This window comes from Polypterus senegalus, chromosome 6, assembly GCF_016835505.1.
Source record: "Polypterus senegalus isolate Bchr_013 chromosome 6, ASM1683550v1, whole genome shotgun sequence".
NCBI lineage: Eukaryota > Metazoa > Chordata > Cladistia > Polypteriformes > Polypteridae > Polypterus > Polypterus senegalus.
In genome coordinates, this window is record NC_053159.1 from 58,053,249 (window position 1) to 58,070,157 (window position 16,909).

At 36.4% G+C, this 16,909-nt stretch overlaps 1 protein-coding gene across 1 annotated transcript in view; it reads left to right on the top strand.

The window, feature by feature from the left end:
* The first annotated feature begins 223 nt into the window (after window positions 1-223).
* skia (v-ski avian sarcoma viral oncogene homolog a) overlaps window positions 224-16,909 on the top strand; it is a 218,061-nt gene continuing 201,375 nt past the window's right edge. Inside the window, exon 1 of the mRNA XM_039756049.1 lies at window positions 224-1,691. Within this exon, the coding sequence (XP_039611983.1) occupies window positions 786-1,691 (906 nt within the window). The 5' untranslated portion in view covers window positions 224-785. The remainder of the gene's footprint in view (window positions 1,692-16,909) is intronic.

Sequence of the window (16,909 nt, forward strand, 5' to 3'; positions counted from 1 at the left end):
CTTCTCTTGCGAGAGAGAGAGAAATAGAGAGAGAGAAATAGAGAGAGAGAGAGAGCGCGAGAGATTAGACGAGGGTGTAAAGCACAGTCCTAGAAGAGCCAGCCTGGGGAGTCAGTCACATACTTGGCTGGGATTCAATGACTGAGCCAGACACACACAAACACTGAGGGGAGGAGGGAGGGGGAGGAAAGTGGAGGGGGGAGGGAGGAGAATAGTCAGAAGGCTGGAGCTGCACAGACATACCTAACTGCAAGGCAGAACAAGCGGCTGTGTGCACGGTCACCACATGTGAAGTCACAGAAACAGTGAAAAAGAGACGGAAGGTGTGCACTTCAGGACGATTGTGTGGAATTTCTTCAGCCAGAGCCGCAATCGATATTTGGATACTTTCTATTTTGTATTCGTGGGCAAGCCGAGAATATGTTACTTTTGTTTATTGGAAAGTGGGTCGCACGGTGGCTATGAACCGCACGGAGTTTCTACCCAGTGACGAGAGCGCCGGGGAAGTGGCGTTCTCTTAGGAAGTCACCGCATATCCTGGATGAAGCTCTTCCATTCCGTTGCGAAATCTGGATTTACAAGGAGCCAGGGGAGTGATTCTGTTTTTTGCGCTTTTACGTTTTCCCTCTGTATCTGTGTTGTGGGGTGGGGGGGTGGGTGTGTGTTCTTAGTTTCCTTCTTCCCTTCCTTCTCTATCCTTTTCTCTTGTACCCCTTTCCCCACTTTCCTGCTACCCCCTTCCTGTTTAGAAAGTTGTGCAAAATTCCTTTAGTGACCACCGAAACATGGATACAGTTGTGAGACCTTTCCAGCCCCATCCAGGACTGCAACAGACTCTGAAACAGTTCCACCTGAGCTCCATGAGCTCCCTCGGCGGGCCCGCGGCGTTCTCGGCTCGCTGGGCGCAGGAGATGATGTTCAAAAAGGACGGAAAGGACCCTGATCCACTAGTTCTGCCACCCATGCAGCCACCCCCAGTGGTGCCCGCTGGTCCTTTCTTCATCCCTTCCGACCGCTCCACTGAGAGGTGTGAGACGGTGCTGGAAAGCGAGACTATCTCGTGCTTCGTGGTCGGTGGGGAGAAGCGTCTCTGTCTGCCTCAGATTCTCAATACGGTTTTGCGGGATTTCTCCTTGCAGCAAATAAACTCAGTTTGCGATGAACTGCACATTTACTGCTCCCGCTGCACAGGCGATCAACTGGAGATCCTCAAAGTCATGGGCATTCTGCCCTTTTCGGCGCCCTCCTGCGGCCTCATCACGAAGACCGACGCCGAGCGTCTGTGCAATGCCCTACTATACGGGTATAGCTACCCTCCCCGCAGCAAGAAAGAAGCGGGCGTTCCCCCAGACCTGGAACTCACAGAGCTGAGCTTCAAGGTGTACCACGAGTGTTTCGGCAAGTGCCGTGGGCTCTTTGTACCCGAACTGTACAGCGGCCCCAACGCGCCGTGCATCCAGTGCCTAGACTGCCGCCTTATGTATCCTCCGCACAAGTTCGTTGTTCACGGCCACAAGGCGCTGGAGAATAGGACCTGCCACTGGGGATTTGATTCGGCCAACTGGAGGGCATACATCCTTCTGAGCCAGGATTACACAGGCAAAGAGGAGCGAGGCCGCCTGGAGCAACTGCTGGAGGGCATGAAGGAGAAATTTGACTTCAGCAACAAGTACAAGAGAAAAGCTGCTCTGGTGAGTCTGACCATATGGCTAGCTAGTTGGGACGTTTTCTGTCAGAGACAAACAACAGAGGTTTTCAACGTGGTATTTCAGTGGTAATCTTTACAGAGGATAGGATAATGTCAAGTTTTTCGTTCAGTTCCTGGCATGTTGTTTAAAGTGTCATTCTCCTGTCTGTGGGCGTACCTATAAAGGTCAGTCATAGGGTATAGGGAAATGCCAAGTGCTTCAGATACAAAGTAATTAAATACCAGCGTATAATGTCTTTATCACTGAAAGATCAATGAAAAATACTTATCTGTGCAAGTTGTCTTGAAGGACATGCAGCTGATCTCCACAGTTTAACAGCAATCTGACTTTCATGTTACACAATTGGGTGCCAGACAGTGTTTCATCTGTCTAACTACTTAACTCGCTAAGTGAATGAAGGTGTGTAGAACATTTTGTTGCCATATGTATGCCAATTTATGTAATCCCAGTATCAATTATTGTTGAATATCTTCCACTCTGTCTGTGAGACAGTTGATGTTGATCTTATTTATATGACTGGAGTTGTGCTGGAAAAGTAAAGATTGCTTAGTATTATTACTTGCACTTTTGAGGGGTTAATTAAATTGGGATTTATTTCATGTAGTAGAAAGTTTAAATAGAAAGAAAGTGGACTCCTTATTAATTTGAATCAATTCACATGTGCAGCAGGGTATATATAAGAAATTACTTTTAGGAATCGGTATTTCTCTTTACTGCTTTCAAAAAGGAAGCATTTATAAATATATCCACTGCAGCAATAAAAATAATCCACAGTTCACAATCATTAAATTCTTTGTTCAAGTAAAAATCTGAAATCCTGAAATATTATAGAAATTTAAACATTAAATGCAGGCATATACATATATTAAGGCCATAGGTCTGCTGTGTTACAGACATACGCCAACAAGTTGGTGTTTAAGTCTGTATCTCTCAAATGTAGTGTGACCTTTTTCACTGTTAAACTGTCATCCATCTTTCCTTGTCTGAGAATACTGTCATGACTAATTCCCAAGAAGACGCTAGTTTTTTCATATGTCTATTTCTCATGTTTTGTCAAGTTGACAATTCTTTGTGATTGATCTAAGAATTTGAAACTCGCAAGTAATTCATGTGAAGGCATGGTGGTGTAGTGGTTAGTGCTGCCACTTCACATGTTTGGGTACCTGGCTTTAAGTTCGTCATGGGAGACTGCATGTTCTTTCTGCGTTCCTGTAGGTTTTCTTTACTGTTTCAGTTTCCTTTTAAATCCTGAAGACTTGCATGGCAGATGGACTGATGGCTGTAATCTGTCCAGAGTCAAAGTGCTTCTCAGCAGACGTCATTGCTTAAATTTATTAAAGCCAGCAAAAAAGTCAATATTGATAAAAATAAAACTATCCACACATCCTAAAGTGAAAAAAGGTAAATATGTCTTTGTCTGCCTTAAGCTAAAAAGGCTGAAAATAGCATTCCGGGTAAACAGCTCATTCTCTATTTGTTGCTCAGACATGCATCTTTTTATAGTTTGGTATTAAATATTCTATTTATATATTAAATTTAAGCAAAATAAATTTAAATAGGTGGCACAGTGGTGCAATGGGTAGTGCTGCTGCCTTGCAGTTAGGAGACGCGGGTTCACTTCCCAGGTCCTCCCTGTGTGGAGTTTGCATGTTCTGCCTGTGTCTGCGTGGGTTTCCTCCCACAGTCCAAAGACATGCAGGTTATGTGCATTGGCGCCCTGCCCGGGGTTTGTTTCCTGCCTTGTGCCCTGTGTTGGCTGGGAATGGCTCCAGCAGACCCCCGTGACCCTGTGGTTAGGATATAGCGGGTTGGATAATGGATGGATAAATTTAAATAATATATAGTATTTTATCATATTTATTTTTGAAATTTTCACAAGATACAGTCTAAAAATAGGTATATATGTTTAAAAACCAAGTTCTTAAAATGACACACCTTATGTATGAATTTTGCAGCTGTATATGTTCTATTGTTTTGACACTGCAGATGATTATCTTTTCCAACTAACTATAGTAATAATTGGGATTGAAGGATGGTTTCCATGAAAGGCAAAATGTGACTACCAGGTGTCCAGAGGTATTGCATTGGGAAGCTGTGGTTGCTGGCAGAAGGTTTGGAATAGTCTATGAAACAGCTGAGTCCAGTGTACAGAACATTAGAACATTTTGATATTAGAACATTAGAACAATCTAGACGAGAACAGGCCATTCAGCCCAACAAAACTTGCCAGTTCCGTCCACTTATTTTTTCCAAAAAAGTTGAGTTTTGAAAGACCCTAAAGTCTTACTGTCTACCACACTACTTGGTAGTTTATTCCAAGCGTCTGTTGTTCTTTGTGTAAAGAAAACCTTCCTAATGTTTGTGCGAAATTTACCCATAACAAGTTTCCTACTGTGTCCACGTGTTCTTGATGAACTCATTTTAAAATAACATTCCCGATCCACTGTACTAATTCCCCTCATAATTTTAAACACTTCAATCATGTCACCTCTTAATCTTCTTTTGCTTAAACTGTATAGGCTCAGCTCTATCTTTCCTCATAATGCCCTTTGTAAGGTAAAAATATCTGAATTTAACAGTATCTATGGGCGTGTTTACCTTTTAGCTTAAAGTAACAGTTATATACTGAAATAAAATGATATAAAGCACTTTCTGATTTGTTGTTACTAAGTTGTTGCTGTTTGTTTAAATTCATTATTAAAAAATTTACCTTAAAAGATTTGATGTTTAAAATATTAGTTACTATACAGAAAGAAAGAAAGAATTTTAATTGTATCCAAAAGTAAAAATGCATTTTCCTACTTTAACAATAATAGGCAGATTGACAATTAATATTGAGACATGTTGGGTGTATTGTATATATGAGTAAACAATACATTTCTTTGTTCAATATAGTTTGATGTGCTTTTAAATTATATGCAAATTACAACTTTACAGCTTGTGATCGGTCAAACGTCAGTCACTGCGTTTTTATTTCTCCACACTATTAGAAGGTTTTGGGGAATCCATGTGTAAATTTGCACCTTACTGATTTATTCTGTTAGTTTATTTTTGTGATCAAAATTTTGATCACTTTTAATTTCCTGCGCAGAACTTGATTTGCCAGATTTTGTATGAAATAAAATGCAAAGGAAATGTATTAAACAAGTATTCATCACTGAAAGTATTGGTTTGATATATACAGTATATATATATATATATATATATATATATATATATATATATATATATATATATATATATTCCTTATTTAAGAAAATGAAGAGCAAGGTATTGCTGTTATGTCACAGTTTCAGAGTTTCCATTAGATTATGCTCTGTGGGAGCTATCACTTGGAAGGGCATTGAATTTCCTATATATTTCCATAGCATATGGGTGCAACACGAATTAGTCAATTTAAGTGGGTGTTAGGTCTTTTTGCACGGGTAAATTGCAATGGACTGTTGTCTCATTGAGGACTGGCTTCTACATTGTGCCCAGGGTGTCAGAATAGGATCTGTAAACCCAACACTGTGAAGTAGGAAATGGGTACAGATAATAAATAAAATATTTTCATTTTTAAATTAGGAATGCCATTGAAATGTAAAAATAAAATAATCCAGTTGATAGATGTGATACAAGGTGATATTTCTGCATCTGAGACAAAGCTTGGACTAACTAAGCAATGTTTTGTAGATGATAAAATGCTCCGTTTACTGCTGAGGTATGGATTTGGAAACTTAGAGTGCGGTCAAGTGATCTTAAATGTTGGTACTAGTGTGTAGTGGGTTAAGTCTGCAGGACAGAAGATAAGAAAAAAATTTTTAGATTTTTAAATTAAGGTAGAGATCACATCAGAAGCTGTTTCATGTTAGTGTTTTAGTGGTGTGTGTAAAAAGCAATCTACTGTATTTGTCTATACTGCTCCCCTGTATCAGATGTTCTTAGTTTTTAAATTAGCAAAGTCTGGCACATTTTCTAGATTTCATTATATATGAGCTCATTTTTAGCATTGCATGCAAAATGAAGTTAGTCACTTATTTTGTGAAATGTTTCAGAATTTACCTAGATGCAGATTATGGGGAGATGAGGCTGTGACGTCATCCTCAGTGTTCAGCTATGTAATGTGCAAGTCTGCAAATAAAGAATGAGCATCCTGTACAGAACTGCAGACTTAAATGAAAATACAAAGTAGACGTTTTTTCCTGCATTAAAGGTTACCACCATATAACACAGAAGTTATTTGCCATATGCATATCCTAGATGTAGCCACTGTGTTTATCCAGTAATCAGACAGGTTTCTGAATAATTTAATAAAAAAGATGATGGAGTTTTAGTATATGCAACAGGTGTGGTATCAATTAAAAGCTTTTAAAACATATAATTACATAATTTATGTACTTAGAGCTCTAAAGTGTACAGTTGCAGCTATAGTATGGTTCTGACTGGGGTTTTGATGTTGAAAAATTAGAATTTGTGTTTTGGGCTAGTAGAGTTACAAGTGGTGCAATGAGTTTTCATGGGCAATTTTTATGTGTGTGTACTGTAACCCTCTTTATGTATATGCACATTTGGAAAATGGGGTCCAACAGAGATCAGTAACAATGGATACTACTACTTTTAATTAACTTGAATAAGTAAATAACATCATGTAAAGTTTAACAGATTTGCAGCTCAAATGGAGGCAGATAACACAACTCTACAGGTGATCCTGGGTGAAATTCAGAATTTGGTAGCTATGTGGCAAATTATGTTTCATTTAACTAAATGTAAAAAGTCATTTTACGTTTTAACATTTTTCATTTTTTTATATATGGAGAAATATTATATGAAATATATGTATTTACAGCTTGTATAAAATAATTTTGAGTCCTAGTGGAGTATTAGCTACAAACCGACAATTTACAGAAGCAATTAAAATAGCCAGGGGATTATGGGTTATATCTGTCAGTGTGTCTAGAGAGGTTACTCTTAAGTTATATAATGCCTTTTTTGAAGTCCTGAAGCCACATACAGAGTGAAGAACTTTGAAATTTCTTATTGCAAAAAGAGTATTTATGAGTAAGGGTCAAAAGAAAACTGTCAGGTCTGCTATGTTGCAGGAATATACTGATAAGGAAAATTCATTTAGAAGTTTAATAATTTTAGTCTAAGTAATTAAAAACTGAGCAAAAATGTGTTAGATATAAATTAGCACAATATGCGCTGCATTAAAACAAAGTTACAAGAACCATTTGAAAGATATTTAAGAAATAATAGAAAACACTTATTTCCACAGTAAGTAAGTGCATGGCAGCAGCTGTTTTGCTACATAGTTGTAAATAACACCCCGTTGACATTCAGTTCTTACTTTGGACATGTTAGACAAATAGGAGTTGATGGGGTATATTGAGGTGAATGGTGGGTTTATGTCAAATTAAGTTTAATATGCTTACATATAAATATATTTATAAATGATTTACAAATCCATCCTGAAGCTTAAGTGGCATATGTTCAGGTTTGTGAATTAATGCTGTGATTTATAAAACTGTACTTTAAGATGTATAAGATTATAGACTCCTATATAAATAAAACCTAGCAAGATTTTAATGTTAAGGGGTTGTGGTGTGGCCTTCCCAAAATAAATGTTTTGGTGTCTGTCTTGAATGCTTTTGTTACCAGTCTAACCATGACTTTTACATTGGGTTTTGCTAAAATCCTGTGCATGGAAACATTATTGTATTATAATGGCTAAAGGAGAGGATTAGGTCTGTGAATTTGGGAGTAGTCAGTGTAAAAAAAGTTTTTATCATCCTTTACAAATAATAACAAAAAGAATGGAACCACATTTTAATGACAAGCAATTGCTTTCATTTGCATGAACTGTTCCTTTTGAATGAAGCTGATGAAGCAATGATGGCAGCATTGTAGTTTTGTGGTGGAAACATTATACTTTTTAACAATGGCTTTCATTCTTCCCACTCAACATTTGGATAATGAGGTTGGGTGGAGAAGGATTGCACTGATGGAGGCAGGGTGGATTGAAGAAGATGGTCTATGATAGCAACAAAAATTGAATGTCTACAAACAAAATGTAGAATTTCTTTACTTTAAACTTAAACCTCTAGATAAAAATTAAGAAATACATTTTAAGTAATTCTTTTTTTTCCTCTTTGTATGCTTGGTTGTATACACGTTTAGTATACTGTTTATGGTTTATATAGCAGAGACATTAAACTTTATACAGGATCTTAGCTCTCAAGATTAACATGAAATTGTATTGAATTTTATTTGAGCCAGGGATATGATGCTATTTATAGAACATTTACAGAAAAATATTACTGTAGCATATGTTTGTGGAATTTAAAATATGGATCTTGTAAGTCTGAGTTCAGCAATAAATAGAACATTATAAGCAAAATATATGTCCTCTTAAAGTATAAATATACATAATATATTTTGACCAGTAAAAACAAATTTTAAAAATGTTTATTTATTGATGTATGTAGTTTTGATCTGGTAGGATTAATATAACTAGCAATGGGAGTTATTCTGTATCAGTGCTAGCATTTCTGTGAGCTTTTAACAATTTATTTGAATTTCTTAAATTTGTAGGGCGATTTATTTTTAATGTAAGTAGTTCATTGTGTTCCTCCTTTTGTTAACAGATAATTAAGGTTAACAAAATATATGTTATGTTTTTTGCAGGTTGAGTAGTGAAGCAATATATTTAAGTAGACCTGAATAAATGCAACCTGTTTTTTAATGAACCACCCCCTAATTCTGGTTTCAGTTAATTTACCATGATCTGTTCTGTCTTGCCTTAGAGTTGAAGCAGTCGGATTCCTGCAGCAACGACAAATATTATTTTATTTTAAACATGTACAGCATGCTGCTTGCATTGACACATCAAGGTCATGAACTTCACTCTCAGATTTCTTGCAAATTTTTTTCAGCCAGGGCGGCACTTAATGTCTGAAACATTGAAAAAAGGAGGGCAGGGAAGCTTCAGACAGGATGTCCGGAGGCAGTAGTCTGTATCTGGGGATGTCATTGCGAAAACAAACCCAGTAAGCCTTGTGAAGAGCAACATTGAGCAATTTTTAACAACAGAAAAAACTTCTTAGCTCTGAAGGCTGTTTTTAAAAAAAAAAAAATATACCCACCGCTTATGAGAAGTCAGGTTTCCCTGTCCCTTCAGAGTACTTCCTCTTTTCTCAATCAAGAATATACATCCACCCCGTCCTTCTGGTTTTCATAAGGCTATATTAGCATGTTTATTTTAAATTAAGTTTATCCATCAACTGAAGTATATTCTTATAGCTAAATGACTAGAAGTACAATAGTCTTTATTATTTATTGTTTTGTTATGATGCTGTCTGTGAAATATACTTTATAAGGTAACCATGGAATGATTGATAGATAAATAGATAGATCTGGATGAACACATACAGTAACAAAATTACTATTTTCTTTTTAGCAGCACAAGAGCTGTTGCATCTTTACATTTACAGAGATACATCCTGGGATATCATGGTGACATTACATAGTACTGCTACCTCATAGCAGTAGACTCCTAGGTGTTGAACCAGGATTTGGGTACTTCCAGTATGAGGGTCCTTTGTTACTGCGCCTGCGTGGGTTTTCCCCTTGGTACTGTAGTTGTCCTCCCACAACTGAAAGATGTTAGGTTGGTTGGCAACCTTGAATTGGTAATTATATTGGAGGAATAATAGTGAATTCTGGCAAAAAATGTAAACATACAGAGATTGAAAATACTAGTTTAGAAGATGGAGTGATGGCAGTTGTTCTTAAAACAAACCAGATGGTTTAAAAAGATTTATGCTCCTAGAGGTTGTGTAACCACTCTATTCAAATATTTTCTTCCAATGAGACTTAATTCTCTAATGGATCAAGTCACTGATCAAATCTGTTTTCTCACTTCTGCTGTGCAGTGTGACTGCGTGACTTTTAACATTTCCCTATTAAAAGAGGAAAGTGCCAGACTTTGTTAGTACAGAATGACACAGTGCATTTTATTTTTGATTATCTTGCATAAGTGGTGATGTTATGGAAAATGAGCACTTGTGAATAAAACTACCAGCGACTACCAGGAATTTCTAAGCAAATCTTTATTTATTTGGCGTTGAAATGTTAAACTTTAGTAACTTTTCTCAAACCTTTGAGGTGTAATTGATTTGCCTCTTAAGAAATCAATGTGAAGATGCAGTATATATATACTGGGAAGGTAATGCGATAATAATAACTATTTAACATATTAAACTGCTCAGATAACAATAGTCACGTGTTGGATTGGAAAATTTAGTTCAGAGGGTGGCATAGAACTGATTTTTGTTTTTTTTAACGCATCCACTTCTGTTTGAATTGTAAAGCTTTATTGCTGCCTACTTAAACAATAAAGCTTCATCCACCTCAGGAAAAATTGTGTCTTGCACTGTGAAATGTTATGGTGGATTGTACAAGACCCACGGGATTTCATCAGGGACATGTGCATCTAAATGTCTATGAAGTGCTGAAGAAATTCAGTGAAATAAGTCAACAGAAACAGATATGATTTCTATAATATCATAACAAATAAAAGTCATTGATGTATTTCTTATTATATGTTTATTATATTAAATTTTTAATTCACCTGTCATTGTTGGTGATTGTTGTAAATATCACCATACTGTGCTGTTTTACAGTGATACGCAAGTAGTGTAGCCTGCTTATGGATTATTGCATGCTAAAACCTAAACATATCACAGTAAATAAACAGCTGGTGGTTTCTTCACTTATCAAGAACCTTGAACATGGGAAAGGTGCTATATAAATATAATTATTATTATTGACCATAGATAATTACTGCCATTGATTAATTTTACTTTGAATACTAATGGAGTTAAAATTGCGATTTTAATAGCCTTTTCAGTGTTTTGGGCGCCTTTCTAGCTGGCTTTGGCAATGCACACTTCTTCATGATCCAGCATGTCCTACTGTCTTCATTCTCATTTGGTAATGAGTCTACCCACCCAGCAAAAAGGAACTGTAGTTTAAAACCCTAAAACCAAAGCTCAATATTTATGCATCAGGTTGGGGAAAAATATTCAAGTTACTTTTAATTCAAAATTTTATTCCTCAGTCCCCTATGCTAATTGTTACAAAGTGTTAAACTGAGTTCAGAGACATGGCAGATCTCTGTTTCAGTCCACATGTGCATATAGCCAGCCAAACAAGTGAAGGGCTAATAGCTAGCAACAAAGAAGAAGTGAAGGTTAAGTACTATAGTATATCAGGCAATTAGCAGGCATGCTAATTCACATTCTCTTTTTGGCATGAAGAGCCAGCCAGAAAATGAGAGTGTCGATAATGCAATACAGCATTTAATACTGCCATTTTTTAGATATGTTTCACCACACTGCATTCAAGCTCCAAACATAAAATTTTAATTCCATTAAATACAGCCAGATAAGTAGTAATGTGAATATCACATTTTGTTTGTTCATATGTGTATTAACATTCATTTATTTTCTTAAAGTAAAATATAGTCTTGGTTTGATTGTTCTGATTCTTTGTGCATTCTCTTGTATTGTATTTAATTGAAAATTAATCTTTTTGTCTTGTTTGGCTATATGGTCCACTCAATTTGAAGATCCCAAAATCATTCTTTCCTAGAGTATCTGTTCTGGCCAAACACATCTTGTGAATCCCTGCCACCAGCTCCCCATAGATAGATAACAGAAGTGGCAAATTATATCCTGGCACAGAGCATTCCAAAGGCAGAGTCAGTCAACAGACTAGGATTGTGGAAAAATCTTGTAAATAAAAAGTAATGCTGTTTTTCAATATGTGAGGCTAATATTTTGTACCTTTTTTATTATATTTTCATAGCTTATTTTCTTTTTATTCCTATTTTACATGACTAAGATAAAATTGTTGCCTTGAAGCATAATAAATAGTTTTGTAAATGATTATATTCATACAGCTGTTGGTTGTTAATAGTAATTTCCTGAACATCTTCAAAATCTATTTTTTACTTTATTTATACTCACTGATGTTCAGTCCTTTAAATAAATTATTTGGTGCTGCATGTGCAACAATAGTAATAAACATTTTAGTTACTTCTGGGTTTAAAATACTATTCAGACTTCAAATTGAGCACCAGCAAATTAATATAATAATTATCAATATCAGAATGATATGGAAACTGTATTATGATAACAATTTTGGCAATATCACACAGCACTAATATACATTATATACTTTATGTGTCAATGTCATAAGAATTCAGTGCTAATAATGATGTAGCTTTTTTTTTAACATTAAGCATGTATATAATCGGCTATGTATAAGTCTCACATTCCAAGATAAAGTGTTGCTGTTGATAGTTTTCCAATTAAAATATACTGTAGTCCTCAGGTGTTATATGTTTACTTTTTATTAACAAAATAAAACAGTAAAGAGTTTATTGTTCATCCATCCATCCAGTATCCAACCCGCTGTATCCTAACTAGAGGGTCACGGGGGTCTGCTGGAGCCAATCCCAGCCAACACAGGGCACAAGGCAGGAAACAAACACTGGGCAGGGCGTCACCCCACTGCAGTAGAATAAACATGTTTATCTAAATTAAATACAGTAATGAACACTTATTGATAATAAAACATTTACACCACAAATTGGCTATATGACATATATGGAATATACACTATACAGAAAAATGCATGCAAAATCAAAATAGGTGACTTGTTCACATTCACTACCACACAAACAAAGTGACTTTAGTCCACATGTCTAATTAATTCATTATTAATTATGAAAATAAATTGCTAAACACAAGAAGTAGTAGTAGTATTGGTATCAGTAGTAATATTGCTACATATACAGACATCTCAGTTTTATTTAAAGCTTTTGCTTTAGTTGATAAAGAAGCTTCTTGAAGTAAAGCTGTGCTTTATTTAACTTATACTGCATACAAGTAACAAAAGTTATTAAAAGGTTTATGATGAAAGCAGTATTTTTACTTTACAGTATTTATTATGTGTGGCTGGTAACGGGCGTAGCAACACCCTATACCCTAGTCACAATTGCACAGCACATACACTCTTCACAATATACAGTAGAACAATCCAGTTTCTCTTCCCTGTGTATTTCCCTCCCCCTTGCACTCTCCTCAACAAGCATTGTCCGCCTTCTACCAACTTCAGCTCCCTGGGCCAAGTGGAGGGCTCTCTTTTAACTCCTGACCTTGGAATTTTGCACTTCTGGGCTAGGCAGAACCCCAGTGGTCCTTGTGCAGTCAGTATCCAACAGCTGCCCCTGGTGGCCCTCACAGGACTTGGATGGGCAGGCCCCTGGGACCACAACTCCCATGCTACCCAGCTGACTGATTTCATTGCAAATTGAGTATGCATCCATTATCAAACTTATTCTAACAAACATGGATACAAAGTAGTGTTCATTGATTGTTGTAGATATATTATTTGCTAAAAAAGTCAAATAAAATGAAAAACTTCACATGTGCACATACGTAAAAGCATCCAATAAATCACTGAATAACTTACTGGGCAGCGTGGAATGTACCCTTTGTAAACAGTACCATCTTGAGCAGTCAGCTTTCAAGTTTTGTTTGGATGATATGGAAAAACGTTCCTTATTGCCCATGCAACCCAAGTTCATGGAAGGATTTCCTGCTTTGCCTTAATTTGCTGCTTACTTCAGAGGAAGGGAAGTAAGCCTCCCTTGTGAGATTTGGGGTGATGTCCTGTTTAAAATCACACCAACAGACAAATCCATGCAAGTAAAAAAGGCAAAAGAAATGTATTATATTTATATATTTAGCTATCAGAAAGCAATTTTTAGACTTTACAAGTAAAGGACAAGAAACCCTATTTTATTTAAGATGTGCATTATAAATATGTTATTGCTTGTTCATGTCTAAATGTCTTAAAGTAGTATTTATTTATTAGGATATAATTAAGTCAACCTGTAATAGTTATAGTAAAAAACTGAAATAGTTACTTGTTCCATGGATATCTGGTTCATGCCTTGTCCAGGAGTCTTCCAAGATAGTCTTCCTGTGAACCCAAAATTGATTAAGTGGGTTTGAGAATGGATATTGAACAGAGTAGGAGCAAGAAGGTCAGGGGTGTGTTCTTGGTCATACTCTATTCTGTCCCTGCATGGACTGGGTGTTGGGCCGGGTCGTGAGTTCCAACAGCTGTGGGGCATCTGTTGGTGAAGAAAGATTCACTGATCATGACTTTGCAGATGATACTGATCTTCGCAGAGTCAATGGAGGCTCATATCAAGGCTCTCAAGAGACTGAGCGAGGAGTTTGAGGTTCTGGGCTTGCAAGTGTCCTGGATAAAAACCAAGATCTGGGCCTTAAATTACCTCTTGGGCACAGCCATCAGCAGTGTGTCTGTCTGCGGAGAGAGTGTTGACCTTGTTGAAAAGTTTACTTACTTGAGCAGTGACATTCATGTCTCTGGTGACTTTTCCTATGAAGTCAGTAGATGGATTGGGAGAGCATGTGGGGTCATGAGATTGCTGGAAAGGGGTGTGTGGTGCTCTTTGTATCTTTGTAAAAGGATGAAGGTCCAAGTCTTTAGAGTCCTAGTACTTCCTGTTTTGCTATATTGTTGCAAGTCATGGATACTATCCAGTGACCTGAGACAAAGACCGTACACCTTCAGTACTGTGTCTCTTTGGAGAATTTTTGGGTATCGCTGGTTTGACTTTGTGTCGAATGAGTGGTTGCTCACAGAATCCCGAATGAGGCACATTACCTAATTGTGTGAGGGAGTGTCAATTATGACACTACGGCTATGTGGTGTGATTCCCCATGGGTTCACAGGATCCTCATTGTTGAAGACCAAAATGGCGCTGTGGCAAATAGATGGTCAGATAGATAGGGACTGGGACTGGATCATGTGTCTGCCTGGGGGGTTGCCAATCAGGATCCCGAGCTGTTTTGTTGTGTGGTGGGTGCAGCAGTGCATTGTACCAGTGCATGCTTCCCGACGTGAGAATGGATATATACTGTAGATGGATGGATACATATGCTATAGATGGCTGACCAGAAATTGGCTTCACGTTTGGTTTAGGGCCTGAAAATAATAAAATACAAATTGTACAGTGACATTCTATTAATCAATACAAATTGTACAGTGACATTCTATTAATCAACATAGATACTTAGAGCCTTACTTAGGTTTGTCAGTTTATCAAGATTTTGTAATGTGGACTTTCACATTCTGTCACAACCTACTGTAGGTGGTTTGTGCTGTAAGTGTTGCTTAGAATGGCAAGAGAAAAAAAATCCAATAAAGGTATATTGGTCAGATTGTGTAATTTTATGCAACATAATAGAACACAGAGTTCATGTCTTTTCATTTTAAACTGTGGCAAAATCATTGGCTGAAATTCCTTTTCACTGTCACATCCCACATCCTATTCTTGGCCAGGAAGTAGTACGATTCCTAAGGGTTGTCTGCATTTTTGTTTTGTTTGCAAACCTCCAGTATACTTCTTCTGCATATTTATTAATAGGCAATTTCTTGTTCAAACTACTGAAGCTACATGTGGCTGTTTAATTGGCAGCATTTTACCAGTACTAGGTAAACAGTGGGTGAGTCTTTACCTACTTACCTACATATAACCACCCATCACTACAGCTGAGATACCATCAGCAGAAACAACAGAACTGAAGACACTACAAATATTCTAAATTCTGGCTACAGATTAAACCAAAGCTTAAGAAATAAACATATGCTATACTAAATAGGTGGACTAAGCCCAGAACTTAGACAGTAGACAGCGTACAGAGTGAGATGCTGTAGGGTGAGCAAAAGTCAGAAAAGGCAAGAGTAAAGAAGAGTACAACTTGAGCATGTTTCATTCAAAAGAGGGTATATTTTTAGCTTAATGTTTGTTTTACACAGATTGGAGGAATGGAGAATACAGACCCAGAAGAACTCTGAAAAACAATGCAAAAAATAGAATAAACCCATTTACACATATGCACACACACAAAAAAAAGGTAATACTAAAGACAACATAAATTTCCAATACTGTGGAAAAAAAACACCTTCTGGAGCTGTGATTTTGAATGCTGTCAAGTAGAAGTTCAGGCACCTTTCCGGATCATCCCATCCTAAAACACCTTGACCCTTGCAGGTAGCAAATGATTAACTCTCTGCAGATGCTATCTATCACCTTCACTGTACTCTGCACACATTAGAATATGAATACTACCACCGTAAAACTATTTTTTATTTTACTTGCTTTCAATTAAATGAGAAATACAGTATGCTGTTTAATGGAGCTGTAGTTTTGAATAGAGATGAACTAAAGCTGATGATTTAATGTTTCATCTAAATTTGAAAATGTAAAAAATCTTGAAAATAAAATGTCTAAAGGATTTTTTAATTTATGATTTTTAATTTTTTTTTTAAAATAATTTATGTTCACCATTTATAGCATTTCAAGTTTTATTAAAAAAAATTAACCAGCTTATATTTTGTATTTCTAGAAGAAGTGACATGGTATATATTGGAAATAAACAAAAATATGGAGCTCAGTAATTTGCATGGTTCATTTTATGTTTCATATTTTATATTTTCCTTGCAAAAGTGCAATCTGAAAAGAAACACCTTTACAAAACTAGTATAAGAAAAAATAACACAAGGATAGTTTAATTGCACCCTCAAAACATTGAGTGTGCTTCACATAAAAGTATTTTAATGATGTAAATATATAATTTAAATGCAGTTACAGTATATTACAATTACTACATGCTTTCTTGTAAGTGAATTTGTCTTGTAATTTCAAGTATTGCTGTGAATTACATCAATGAGCTTTTGTTCCATGCATATTAAGATGATGCTGTCTATCTTCAGATGACCTAGTTATGTATGTTCTGCCGATATTCAAATTTAAAGTAAAGTGTAGGCTTTGTAAGTGTTTGAAATAGTTAATGGATTCTCCTTACTTTTATGTCAAGATTCATTTTTAGAATGCTTTAAAAGTTATGAGGCACTCCTTTTAAGCTCATACTTATCAAGAATACTTGCCATTTAGTCCATCCTGGTCATTAAAAAATGATGTGTGTTTTCATTTGGAGATGTACACTGACTCAATTCTATGCAGGTTTTATTTACTACATAGTTATTTTCAGTCAGTGCTTATCTCTGCAATGCTGTGTGTAAGGTAGTAACAAACTCTAGATGAGGCATCATTT